The sequence below is a fragment of the Gracilinanus agilis genome, chromosome 2, assembly GCF_016433145.1.
Source record: "Gracilinanus agilis isolate LMUSP501 chromosome 2, AgileGrace, whole genome shotgun sequence".
NCBI lineage: Eukaryota > Metazoa > Chordata > Mammalia > Didelphimorphia > Didelphidae > Gracilinanus > Gracilinanus agilis.
The window spans coordinates 226844985-226859960 of NC_058131.1; the positions used below are offsets into that span (position 1 = coordinate 226844985).

General features: G+C 37.3%; 1 protein-coding gene across 1 annotated transcript in view; it reads left to right on the forward strand.

Annotated features, from left to right (window-relative positions):
• Positions 1-14976, forward strand: part of GALNT14 (polypeptide N-acetylgalactosaminyltransferase 14) — a 116218-nt gene that overhangs the window by 88586 nt on the left and 12656 nt on the right. The window contains exons 10-11 of the mRNA XM_044659592.1: positions 1917-2000; positions 3425-3569. Of these exons, the coding sequence (XP_044515527.1) occupies positions 1917-2000; positions 3425-3569 (229 nt within the window). The remainder of the gene's footprint in view (positions 1-1916; positions 2001-3424; positions 3570-14976) is intronic.

Here is a 14976-nt window from a genome sequence, read left to right on the forward strand (position 1 = left end):
GGGAATGGCTGAACAAATTGTGGTATATGCTGGTGATGGAATACTATTGTGCTCAAAGGAATAATAAACTGGAGGAATTCCATGTGAACTGGAAAGACCTCCAGGAATTGATGCAGAGCAAAAGGAGCAGAGCCAGAAGAACATTGTACACAGAGACCATTACATTGTGGTAAAATAGAATGTAATGGACTTCTGTACTAGCAGCAGTGCAATGACCCAGGACAGTTCTGAGGGATTTATGGTAAAGAACACTACCCACATTCAGAGGAAGAACTACAGGAGTGGAAACAATGAAGAGGGGCCTGTGCTTGAACACATGGGATTGGGGATGTAAACTCGAAACTCCCACACCAAAGCAACTATCAACAATTTGGAAATGAGTCTTGTTCAATGACAGATGTTAAAACCAGTGGAAATTCCCAGCAGCTATGGTGGGGGTGGGGAACTCGGGGTTGGGGGTGGGGGGTTAAGGGGAAAGTAAGAGCATGAATCATGTAACCATGTTATCTTTTCTAAAATATAAATATTAAAAAAATAAAAATCAGAAGCTAAGCCCTGACTTTGCGCCTAAACTCACTGTGCAAACTCATGTCTTCCTACTCTTGTTCTCTCTTGAAACCATTATAAATCGTTATGGTAGTCATAGTAGAAATAATCATATAAATAACAATAAAACTGGCATTTATTTGGGTTTTATAACTTGCAAAGCATTTTCCATGCATTATGGTATTTGAGCCTTACAACACCACTTTGAATTCAGTCCTGCAGATATTATTATCTCCATTTTATAGGTGAGGAGACAAAATCTGTGAGGTTAAGTGATTTTCCCACAATTGTGTAGCAAGTAAGTGTCAGTAGTCACGTGGTAAGGTACAATGGTGCTTTCTAAAATGCTATAGTTTAAGGAGTCCAAGGAAGATGATAGCCATCCCTTTTCTTGGGACCACAAACAACAATAACATGTCTCACAAGTGACCTAGTTAGGTGAGAGAACATAAGTGCTTATGGAATATCACCACCATACTGAAGTGGTTAGACTTCACCGCCAATCTCCCCTTAATCAATCAATAAGCATTTCTTAAGATTATAATAGATGTCATGGACTGTGCTAGGTGCTATGGTTACATTAAGTCAAAAATAAAACACTTCCTGCCCTCAAGGAGTTACATTTTATTGGGACTTCATCCAGAGCATCTTGATGGGAATTAGGAGATGAGAGTGTGAGATAGGGGCCAACTGCCTTCAGAGTTTGTTTCAGAACCATCCCAGGAGGCAGCTATAGAGAAGGGGTTCATTTAACCTTGAAGGAACAATGATGGTTTGTTTAGTTCACAGGGGCATAGAATTATCCAGAGATCTATTAGGTCTACTTACTCTGATAAAACCAGTTCTAGCAATGCTGAATCTGAAGCCAGAAGACCTGGGTTCAAATCCTGATTCAGCTTAGACAAATTGCTTAATTTCTCTGAGCCTCAGTTTCTCCATAAAAGAAGTTAAGGTTGTACTAGATGACCCCCCCCATAATGTCCCTTCCAGCTCTGAATAAGGATACTATGACAGGTATTAAGTGATACTGGATGTTATCTTGCTATTATTTTTTTAAAGGAAAGTAAAAAATATTTCTCATATTCTACTTTGAAAGTGAAATAAGATTCTCTGAGCTATTATTGCTGATTGTTCCCACTGTTACTAAGTGTTTCTATAGCTCTCTATAGAGCACAGTATTTTATTCTCTTTTTAGTTAAGTTCATCGCTATGCCAGAGGGAGGTGGGCGCTAAGTGTGGGCACTTGTGTTCTCTAACCTTAGCAGATTTCCTTAGCTACAAAATGCCTCTAAGATCCTGTCATTGAGAGTATTATAAAGTCATTTATGTACAGTGATTATTTTCTCACCCTCTCGCCTTCCCTAATCCAGCATACAAAGCCGAGTGGAGCTGAGGAAACGCCTAAAGTGCCATACTTTCAAGTGGTACCTGGAGAATGTTTATCCAGAACTCAGGTATCCATCTTTCATTCCAGATAATTATTTAGTACTTTTTTTTAACCTTTGAGAAAAATAGTTGCTGGGGGGCAAAGGTAAGAAAAAGCATACCAAAAATAGTCCAATAGCAGATGCATTTGTATGGGTGGAGGGGTGTTGGGGGTGGGTCAGCCCATTCTATGAAGATGTTAAGGAGGAAGATGGTCCCTATCAGAGGAACTGACAGAGTAATGGGACTGAAGTGTTGTGCCAGGGCTGAGCAAGGTAATGTAGATTTCCATGCTTGCAGAGGCTCTTTGGGAAGAAGCATGAGCCGTACCTGAAGCTGTCACCTTGTGACAAAAACCTTACCTCTCTGTCCTGGTAATCACTTTACAACCTTTCTATTCTTATCAATGTCATTACTCAAAGGGAAGAAAGAAAACATGAAGAAAATCTAGAAGGGAGCCTCAGGAAAGACCTGAACACTGAAGAGTTAGATCTGTAAGGAATGGCCAAAGATTATTAGATTATTTAGGATAAATTAAGTCTTACAAGTAACTTAATAATGGCTGTTATTTACAGTAGATGATGACTGTACACATAAAAGGTGACCTATTAATCTCTTTCTATTAAGGGTGGTGAAAGAAAGCTGTTTAAATAACATGGGGGATTTAATTTAGGACAAAATTCTAAGCTACAGAGAAAGAATTTCTTTACCATGTTTTTAGATACCAGAATGAGTAACTAGAGAAAGACTAGAATTCTTTCCCTATAGTTCTCTAAAATAGTATTTTAAACTCTTATTTGACTAAGGTGGTTTAGCTAGGGTGCTGCCCTAAGGTAGGGAGATATTAAAATCCACCTACAACAGCCCTGAAATATTCTCTTTCATTGTAAATGGGGTGCAGTTGAAGGCTTGGGTTCAGAACCCACCTCAGAACCTTATTGCCTATATGATCTTGGATGAGTCAATAACTTTCTCAGGTTCTTGGTTTCTATAGCTATAAAAAGAGGGGTTTGCTTTAGATAATATTAAAGCTTCCTTCTATCTCTGTGATCCTATTCTGTAATTCTTTTATTCTCCTTTGAATATTCCTCAACCCTTTGTTGTTCAGTCATTTTCAGTCATGTCCAACTTTTCATGATCCCATGTGGGGTTTTCTTAGTAAAAATACTGGAGTGACTTGCCTTTTCCTTCTCCAGCTCAAATGAAGGACTGAGGCAAACAGGATTAAATGATTTGCTCAGGATCACACAGCTAGAAAGTGTCTGAGGCCAGATTTGAACTCAGGAAGATGAATCTTCCTGACTTGGCACTCAATCCACTGTGCCACCTAGCTGCCTCATGGCAAACCTTAGATAATGCCAATCTGTGGTGCTTAAGCCTACCCACTCCTAGGTTATATAAGGCAAAACCCCTAGACTCTATGAACAGGGTGCTGTCATAACTTTTCCTTTAGGATTCCTGAGGAGTCCTTGTTCCAAAAAGGAATCATTCGGCAGAAACAGAAGTGCCTACAGTCCCGAAAGCAGGAAGGTCAAGAATTCCCATCCCTGATCCTGAGCCCTTGTATCGATGGTGATGGAGAAGCTTCAAGGCCCCAGGTAACGTCAATGACTCTGGAATTTTTATGATACTTTTGTCCAAGGTGGGGGGTAGGGCAGGGATAGCCAAATCGCCCCACCCAGCTCATCTGCTTTTATGAGATGTCAAATGATTTTCCTGCCTATTTCTATGCAAAGCTCAGAGGTAGAGACTGAGACTGAAAAATGCTAATTTCCAGGCTTTTAGCAGCTGTATTTACTGCTCTTTATGTTTCTAAATGCATAGAATTTCTCTGAAAGAAGAGCCTAATGTTCAGCATTTATGCTGTTATTAAATCGGTCATTAAACTAGCAGAAGCTTAATGAATATGACCTCTGTGCTTTATTCGCTAGGGGGGAGAAAGTCCACCTTGTCACACTGAGCAGGTTGTCTCTCTACCTCTCAAGCTGTAAATGCAAACAAAGAAAAACAGTTCAATGGATAATATAGCCTCCAGGCTAAAGAGCCAAGTCCATGAAATTCATACTTTCTGGGTTCCTACTACAATTGTAACCCTGACTCTTAAGTGTTCATATTACTTTAAGAGAGACTTTTATATATTGAGCTCCCTTAACTACATATCACATAACCTCAATGAACTTTGTTCCCTACCACCATCTCTTCATTATGCTGCATCTATCAATCCCAAAGGAACATAACCTTTAACCTCATCCCTTTCTAATTGCTGAAGGGAAGACGGGGAAAATCATTAAAAATTGATCACCACATAAAAAAAAAAAAAAGCTGAAATTGGGGACAGTTAGGTGGCTCGGTCAATTGAGAGCCCATCCTGGAGATCAGAGGTCCTGGATTCAAATCTTTCCTAGCTATCTGACCCTGGCCAAGTCATTTAACCCTCACTGCTTATCCCTTACCACACTTCTACCTTAGAATCAATATCCAAGATGCACAGTAAAGAGTTGTTTTTAAAAAAGATGACATTATATGCAATATTCCATACCTGTGAACCCCAACTGTATTCCTATATTGCTTCTGTAGAGATCAAGCTTGTTTTTGATAATTCCAAAACATTATCAATGATTTTGTGATTTTTATTCCTCTTGTTTACATTGGTGTAATCATTGGATATATTGTTTTCCTAATTCTGCTTACTTCACTTTTCATAGATCCATAAGTCTTTCCATTCTTCCCTTTATAACCCCAATTCCCCTTCCCTCTCTAATGCCTTTAATCCCTTAATTCCCCAACTCTGACTCTTTCCTTTCTTGAATCAATAAACAAAAAAAAACTATTTAAGCATTTATTATGTACTTACTACTTGCCAAGCATTTTGCCAAATTGTATAAAAATAAACACAAAAGCAAGATCATCCTTGTCAACAAGAGGTTTTGCATTCTAAAAGGGGTAATGGTGTGCAGTAGGGAATAGTGGCTTGAGCAAAGGCACTTTTGGTCTTGGAAGTCCCTGAAATGGTGAGTAGAAGGGGGAAGGGGGTAATGGCAGTGTTCAGAAGGAAGTATGTAGCAGTGGCATTGGTGCTGAATTTGGAATCAAAGAAATGCAAGTTGAAATCTTGACTCTGCCATCTACAGAGAGGGCCAATACCACCTTGGACAATTCATTTCATCCCTTTGGGTTTCCATTTCCCCAACTGTACAATGAAGAAGTTAGGTTAGATGACTTTGGAGATCCCTGCTATCACCAATCTGTATTTCAGCAAGCATTATTAAACCAACAGTGTTTTAGATCCAGTGACAGGGGAAGAAAAAAATAAAGCAACACCTACTGTTCAGGAAATTTTATATTATTTGGGGAGATTACACTTATGTACATACCTACATACATATATACCTGCATAAGTACTAATAAATAATAAGATTTAGAGGTTTAAGGTTTGTAGATGGAGTTCTTTAGATAATTTATCAAATTTGATCCTCAAAATAACCCTCTCTGGTAAGTAACCAAGGTTTTCCCAAAAATTTTAGAGATGAAGAAACAGTCTCAGAGAGATTATGTTACTTGTACAAGGTCACATAATTAATGAATGTTGAAGATCATTCACACATGCACAGAGCTCTCCTTGAAATAATTTTCTTTAATATTTTTGTTATTCATCTATTTTGGTTTTTCATTTCTTAATTCTTTCCAATTTTTATCTCTATCCCCTCCCTTTCCCAGAAAGTTCTCTCTCATAACATAAATTTGGGAAAGGATTTAAAAAGAGGCAAAAACATCATTAAAATTAATCAACACATCAGAAAAAGCTGACATTATATGTAATGCTGCATACCAGGGAACCCCATTCTCTGCAAAAAAATAATTGAGAACATTGTCTCCATTTGTCTCCTCTTGGGATCAAGCTTATTTTTTATAATTTAAAAATATTCAGTATCATTTTTGTGATTTTTATTTCTCTTATTTATATTGGTGTAGTCATTGGATATATTGTTTTCCTTACCCTGCTTACTTCACTTTGCATAGACCCATGATAATTCTCTCTTTGCTTCTCTTTACTCATAATATTTCTCATTTCTTGTGGCACAATAATATTATTGTAGTCATGTACTAGTTGGTTTAGATAATCCCCAATAGAGGGATATCTGCTTATAATTCTTTACTACACTAAAAGTGTAGCTACAGATATGTATATGGAGTCCTTCTGTTTAGCCAATAAACTCCTTGGGATATATGCCTAGTAATAGAATCTCTGAGTCAAAGTGTATAGACATTTTAGTTCCTTTATCTGCATAATTCTAGATTATCTCCTAGAATAGTTGTCAATTCCTAGGTCCACTAACAATGTATTAGTTTGCCTGTCTTTTCATATTCCCTCTAGCATTGACCGTTCTTTTCTTTTATCATCTTTGCCAATTTTCTGGGAGTCAGAAAATACCAGGGTAGTTTTAATGTGCATTTCTGTAATTATTAGTGACTTGGAGCTTTCTTTCACATAGTTATATGTGATAAATAATATTTTACTATTTTTCTTTTGAAAATTATTTTTAATTTTAATTTTAATATTAATTAATTATTTTGAAAATTATTCATTCATTCCCTTTGACCATTTATATTTTTGGAGTATCTACTTGGATCATGCATTTCTATTAACTATCTATTTATCTTGCATATCAAACACCTATCAGAAATATTTGATTCTGAACATAGCTTTCTTTCCATTCTACAGAAACTGAAAGAATGTTAGAACTATAATGTACCTTAGGCATTAGCTACTCCTGACTCTTAATTTTATGTATTACCTTTTATCTGCTACCATTTCTTTTCTTACTTCATCTGCCAGGCAACTTAAACAAGTTGGTAAGCATTAGCTCTATTTCCTCACCACCTACTCACTCTCTGTAACTGTCTGTAGTCTTGCTTTCTTCCCTCCCACTCTTATAAAAGTGGTCTCATAATTTCTTCTAGTGACCTTGCCAAATCTAAGGATCTCTTTTCTATATAGATTCTCCTTAAATAATAATAAAATTGCTCGTATGCCCTCTCCCTCTTCATTAATGCCCCTGCTTTATGAACCAGATTCATCCCTCGAGGTACCTCACCATCTAAATTAAAGATCAGACTCCTTTTTTCCCCTAATGCTTTGACTCTGTAAAACTCCACCTTGGAATTCTGGAAAATTACTCATAGTTTTAATTCATATCCTTAGTCTCTCCAAAATGAGAAGTAAAAAGATGCTCAATGTACAGTTTATATTGGGTAGAGAACAGCTATTTATTTCCACTGTACACAAAAAAATAACTGAAATACCAATACATATACATACATACATACATATATAGAGAGAGAAATATCTATATCCTACAAGCATACATTGATACAAAAATTTTAGAAGTAGTAATATAACTGATTTTTAAAGAGTAATATGTTCTTTAAAAAAAAAACCCTTACCTTCTGTTTTGGAATCAATTCTGTGTATTGGTTCCAAAGAGTGATAAGGGCTAGTCAATGAGGGTTAAGTTACTTGCCCATGGTTCCACAGCTAGGAAGTGTCTGAGATCAGTTTTGAACCAAAGACCTATCTCTAGGCCTGGCTCTCAATCCACTGAGCTACCTAACTGCCTCTCTGATATAATCTTAGAGAAGGTAATGCTTAAAATATTGGCATATGATGTAGGACTGCAAAGTAAACATTTTTCATTCTACCTTATCTCTGCCCAATCTAAATAATTCCCTCCAAGTCCATGCATAGTGCCTCCTATCCCACCTGAGGAACTCTGACCTCTCTAAATCACAAAGATGTCCCCAAAGTTGGGGCCATCCATCTCAGGATCAGTGTTTGGTCACCTGGGTTCAAGAAAGAAACATAAATCAGAAAAAGAAGCCAGAGCTCCTTAGCTGAGTTCTGGCTTTCATTGTCAGATAAGAGCAATTGCCTTGATATCAGGGTGGAGAAGGCTATCCCTCTTGAGAAACCAGTGAGTTACATGATGCCACCTAGTGAGTTGAAGAAGTGAGACAGTGCTCGCTTTTTAAGGGTCAATGAGTAAGTCATTCTTCTTTGATTAGTGGTCAATCCTATCTGGCACAGCTTTATTGTAGTCTCTCTTTCAATTATCATGTAATAAGGGACTAAGAGACAGTCCAAAGCTTGTTGTCTCATCCCAAAAATACAAGTCCTTGTGGTTAGCTTGTATTTCAGGAGTGGCCCCAGAGCAGTTCAGTGTACACTCCAAGGGATGACCTCTGCAGACCCATCCCCACTCATTCTCCACACAGCTACTGGAGGCTTCTGAGAAAGGGAATATCTTTACAAAAGTGACACTTCAAGTAGGCTGATATGGTAATAGTGTGCAGTGTATAATGGGGAAGGTTGGTAAAAGTGGATAATGGGCAACTAATGAGGCATCTAGGACAATAATCAAAGCATGATGTGACAAGGACAGTGGCAATGGGAGGAGACAAATAGGGATCTGATCTATGCAAGAGACATTTTAAATGAACAATATACAGAAGTTGGTAGACTAAATCTGGAGAGGGAGGGAGAAAGATAAACAAAGACAACTTCAAAGTCATGCATTTAGGGATCTGGTGGTTTCACTGCCAGACTTGTAGAAGTCAAGGGAGGACAATCTATTGGGTAGCCGAAGGAGAGGATAAAATAGTGACATTATAGGATCTTAGGTTTAGAGTTATAAGGAACTTTAGAGTTTAACTAATCCAACCCCTTTATTTTATGGATGAAATGACTAAGAGCAAGATAACTTAAATGTATTGTTCAAAGTCACAGAAGTGGTAAATAGCAGAGATGATATATTACACTGCCTTTAAATATGGTTTAAAATGACTTGAGATATTCCATCTTTGACTTCATCTAAGTCATTGATAAAAATGGACAGGGCCAAAGACAGATTCCTAGGTCACCCCCCTGCACACTTCCTTCCATATGCATATCGATTTACTAATGACTACTCTCTTAGTTCAGTCATTTAACAAACTCTATAGTCAACTAATTATATTATCATCTAGTTCACATCCCTCTAGACAAATTCACTGAAATACTTTATCAGTTGTTTTGCTGAATATCTATTGTATTTGCCTAACCCATTCCTATAATTCCCTGTCTAGAAAATCCTCCACAGAGCTGCATGACGTTCCTGAAACATAGGTCTACTCAATTGTTCACTTGTTCAAGAAGTTTCAATATATTCCAATTGTGTCTGGGATAAAATTACAAATTCCTCTACTTGGCATTTGAAATGTAGCTTATCCATCCTGTTTTTTTTCAACATTTTTTACAATTTTTTTGTTCACTTGCTTCAATCATGACTGACCATTTTTGCCGACATTTGGGTATTCTTGCAAAGATACTGCAGTGGTTTGCCTTTTCCTCTCCAGCTCATTTTACAGATGAGGATATTGAGGCAAACAGAGTAAAAAAGACACAGCTAGTAAGTGTCTGAGGTCATATTTGAACTTGGGAAGATGCTGTCAAGAAGAAGTATTCTGCCACCTAAATGCCCTATTAAAAAAAAATAAATCACCTTATATATCCTATCTTTGAACAAAGAGACCAATATGCTTTTCCCTTATATGACTTTCCATCTCCCAACCCTAGACTTTTGCATAGGTCCTTTCTTATTCTTGGGGTGTTTTCTTTCCTCACTTCTAACTAGAAAATTTCCTAGCTTCCTTTAAAGCTCAACTAAAGTGTTCCCTTCCTTGTGAGGCTTTTTCTGACCTCCACAGATATTAATTTTCTCTCCCACTCCAGGAATTAGTTTATTTTTTTCTCTGTGTACTTTATATACACTTTGCTGTGTATGTGTTTTCCCCCCAGGGGTATATAAGCCTGTTGAGGGAAGGGACTGTTTTGCTTTAGCCATTGAATCCCTAGGCCCAGGCGTAGTGCCAAGCACACAGTAGTAAACTCTCAATAAAATATTTATTGAATTGAATTTGGAGGGGGATTATAAGAGAGAGAGAATTTATGGATGGATAATGAAAGGTTACTTGAGCAAGGGCCAAAGTCTTCTCTGACTGAGCCAGAGAATTTCTCTAGGCCCATCAGTTTTCTTGGCATATATTAGAGAATATTTGATAGACTTAAGTTGGTCTTTCAGATATTCCCCCTTGAAGTATTATCACAGGACTTAAATGTCTCAAGTACAAACCTTTTTCAACTACAAAATGCGCAGGGCCATCATATGGCTGATCCATTTATTTCATCCATCACTATGATTGATATGGATTGCTACACAATCAATTTAACTGTAGTGATTGGTATTGATCCTGAAAACCATCAAAATAAGTCAGCTGATTTTGCTGTGGACTGGTTCATCTATTGCAGGTAGGCGTGACCTCTAATGTCTCATTTACTTTTAGACTAAACCATTACCTAGTCATGGAGCAGTGCCCCAGCAATGCCCAGTATTGCCTGAAGAATTCCTTTGTAAGGCAACATTGGCTAGGGTGTTTTATGAAGGCCACATAAGAAACTTTTATCTTCTTAAATTTAGCACTCATTTCCCTTATATCCTCCCTACCTGTTCCTCCTCCCTTCCTTAGCTGAATTATTCATTCTTCCCTCCCTTTTCCTCTTTGTTCATCCCCTTACCCTCCTTCCTTCTCCCCCCCCACTCTTTCTCCTTAACCTAAATCACCCATGGGGGATTCTCTTGTCTACTCTAAGCCACAAATCCATCTGCCATAATTCAAGAATTGTCTGGAAATGCACCTTCTCATTGAAAGAAATGTGTAAAAGAAAAACCATGAATATCCTCCATCTGTTCTTATCTAAACATGCAATTTTTATGGTTCCCATCTTGGACAACCTGCTACTCCCCATTGTACCCTTAATAATAATAATATGCTCGTGGGGAAAACTGTTCCCTGTGTAAAATATTACACCAACAGAATAATGTCAAGAAAAATTGATATAAGATGTAATATTTTTCATGGAGGTAGTTTAAGTCCATTATAATTCTGTCCAAACTTAACTACATTATTATCTTTCCAAAATAGAACTGGGCATGACCTCAAAGTTAAAGAAGGAATCAAATCCAAACATCTTAATAACCAATTATTTGATGGACATGGAGGTCATAATTATAAGCCTCCACTGGAAAATACATTAAATAGCCATTTCCTATCATGGAATTGTTTTTAAGTCAAATGTTATTTGCATTTAATCTGTGTAAAATTCTTTATGTATACCAAGCAAAGACAGCGATGAAAGTCTTTGAGCCCTGATCTATAGGTCTTTTTTGAGCTATTTGATGGAGGCAATCCCTACCAATACCTTGGTCCCCTCTAGGAAAGATACACAAGGATAACAAAAAGAAGGTTGTATATGACTACAAGTTAACCTTAATGGTATCTTGAAATCAAAATTGAATGACAAGAATTCATTTAAACCTGTTTAAAGCAATTAACTCCTACATGATACTAGTCTTTTTTTTTTAACAGTATTAATCTTAATGTACACTTTGGGGACTATGAAATACCCTCCAGGGTTGGAAAGCATTCTCACAAAAATCTGTACAATATTAATTAAATTGAGTCCATCACTCTTAAAAAGCCATAGAAAGGTTAATATTTTCTTTTACAAAATGAGGAAGAGGATAAATAGACATCTTTGGAGTACATAATAAATAGATCAGAAGCCTCTCAAAATACTCCTGGAAGAAGCAGGTGTCATTTCCTTTAGCAGTGGTAATGGAGAATAACAGGTACATTCTATTAGATTTATAAAGTATAACTGAAAGTGATTTACCATTCTGCAGTTTCTATGAGGAAGCTAAGATCAAAGCATGGAATCAAAAGACCCTCCATGGTTGACATCCTCATGAATTCAAGTAAACAATATAGTGACCAAAAGGCATAAAAAGTGGCTAGCTCCTGTAGATTTTTGGGGGGAAACAGGAATTTCCAAATGGTAATTCAGAAGCAGACCATTACTAGCAGGAATTACAAAAGTGTTATCTTTCAGAAGCCCAGACTTATGCAAGACAAACAAATAGGAACCACTGCTAAATCTAAGGGGCTAGGACACTCTATCCTGTCCCCTTCAACTGAGGAACATTTCTCAGCACCAAATGCCCACATTTGAATATTGTTCAATGCTGGGGGAGTCTGACCATCTAAAATATGGGTCAGGATCTTTTTCTCACGCAATTTGTTTCTTTATATTTCTAATCCAGTACTTCAATGAAAAGATTTAGGTTTCATTTACTTAAAACTTAGCTTTAGTTTGTCTAGTGTCTCCTGTAAAAGGGAGAAATAAAAGCACCTGTTCAATGAGCTATGTAAATCAAATGAACTAACTTCTTCATTTAACACAAATACTTAATATAAAGACTCTTAAGCATACTTTGACTAAAGACTTAAAATAGAATACAGTAATTTATAGCTATTGTTATATTCTCCAAGGACAGTAAAATTTAAAAACCTAAAAAAAAAAAAACTATTTTGCAGGAATTCAGACTAGACATCTTGCATTTCACTTCAGTTCTGCTTTGTCCAAGAATTTCTTCCAGGTCTGTATCTTTCACCTGGTAGATAGGCTTATGCCCTTATTGGTGGACATGTGATGCACTAATACAGTCCTAAAGGGTTCCTCCCAAATATAGTAAGTACTGACTGAGAATCCAGGAGCTATGAGCTTCTAAAACTCACAAGATGGCCCGTGAGGCCAAACATTTCCATCTCACGATCACTGTTCACTCACCTTTACACAGAAAAGAAATTAAATAGAGAAAACAAGCAAGGCTTAGATCTTGCTTAAGCCTATATGTATACCTTCAACTGTCATGTGCTTATAATCTGCCATTTCTCACAGGGTAGAGGACAGAGGATCAATCTTCCAGAAATAGATTCAAATAGTCCTAACCCAGTCTTCAAATAGGTAGAGAAGAAAAGCTGTAGTTGGAGCCATTCCTTATGAGAGGTCCATTGAATCAATAACTTTCCTGCTCAGTTACTCATAAAGGCCTTGCATCGTCATTTCAAAGAATTAAGGTCTTTGTGCATTGATGTACTTAGAGATCAAATGTACCTAGAGTCCCTGAATGAAATGCTTCCTCACCTAGATTTTAGATTTAGATTATGAATGGGATAGAACAAGAGGTCACTCAAAAATAAGGCTGAAGTAGTTTGTGTTGAAATGAAAATTGTGTATTCATATTGGTAGCTCCTGATGCCTAAAACTTGCTCCTTCTACATCTCAGTATGTTAAAATATTCTTTTTCTTTCCTTCAAGGCTCAGCTCAGATGCCATCTTCTCCATAAGACCCTTTCTTTTCCTAACCCTTTACCTTCTGTTATCAAATTTCTTTCATCACTTTCTCTGAGCTTTAATTATCTCTTCATATTTCCTGTCATAGTTATTTGTGTACATACCTTACCTCCTTTACTCCATTAGACCTTAAGATCTTTATAAGAAGGTACTGTGTGGCTGCTCATCTCTACATGAGCATCACCTAGCACAGTGCCCTGCACATAGGAGGAGCTCAGTCTATATTTGTTGAGTGAAATAAAATGAATGAGAAAATAAAATGAATCCTCCAGTGGTGGAGGAGCAGGAAGAGATGCAGAGAAGCTCTGCCTCATAACTCTTCCATACAGATCTAGAAAATACCATAGATGTAGTCCTGATCAGGCAATCCAAGAAAAAAAAGTCACAAGGAGTCATTTTTTTTCCTGACCAAGCCAGCATAGGGAAGCAGATCTGTAGTCACTAGGGAGATAAGACCAAGCCAGGAATGGTGGCATAGAACATTTCGGAGCAAAGAGAAGTCATATACCAGGGCAAACAGAGGTTTCAAATCTAGCAAAGAGGAACCTGAACTTGTGCCAGGTATAGAAATAGATGCCAGCTGTCAGTTCTTTTGCTCATTACCCAATGCTTAGTCACAGATCCAGACATGACTAATAAAAGGCCCTGCCTTTAGGGATGGCATTCCAGGGTACAGAGCAGTCACTCTATTATGTATTGAACAAGGAGCAAGTTCAGAAGGAAGCAGCTGCTGGAAGCAAAGTGGACGATCATAAAGGGACTAAAAAAGGAATACGGGATACAATGCATGATTGCCTCTAGAACCCTAAAGGGGTCATAGAGAGAGTCTAATTAGACAAAAGGCCTGGAAATATAGTTGTAATATATTTTATGATCCTAAAGATAAATGGATATGGAAGGGAAGACAAATACACCAAGAAGGAAAGGGAGAGGAAAGATAAAGGAAATTACCTCAGTAATTAGAATGTGCTGCTAAAGTCTTCTCAAACCAACAGGAGGAAATGAGAGGAACAAGATGACAGTTCAACCTCACTCTCATATGAACTGGTCAAAGGATGGAAGAATACACACACACACACCAGAAATATAGTGTACACAACAAGGAACAGCAGAGAATGGGGAGAAGGGAGAGAGGGGAATAAGGGTAGATCAAGGGAGAGATAAGTCCTAAGCAAAACAAACTCTAAGTATGTACAAAAATATTTATAGAAGCTTTTTTGTGATGGCAAAGTATTAGAAGCTGAGAGAGTGCTCATCAAATTGGAGAATGGCCGAACAAGTTGTGGTATGGGATTATGATGGAATACTATGCTATTAAGAAATTATGAAGGAGCTAGTTTCAAAGAAACCTCAGAAAATTTGTATGAACTAATACAGAGTGAAGTGAGCAAAACCAGGTGGGGGTGGGGAAATGTGTTCAATAACAATAGTATTATAAAAACAAAATGCCTTGGAAAACTTAAGAACTTTGACTGGCTTAATAACTAATCACAGATCCTGAGAACTCATAAAGAAACATGTTACCCAACTCTTGATAGAGAAGTGATAGATTCAGGAAACAGATGGGACATATATTTTTTGGACATAGCCAATGGGGGAATATTCATGTTTTGCTTGATGATATATGTTTATAATGAGGCTTTATTTTTCTTTTCAGTTCAGAGGAAAAGAGAGGAGAGGAGAGAGAAAGTGGATTTTTTTTTGCCTGAACAATC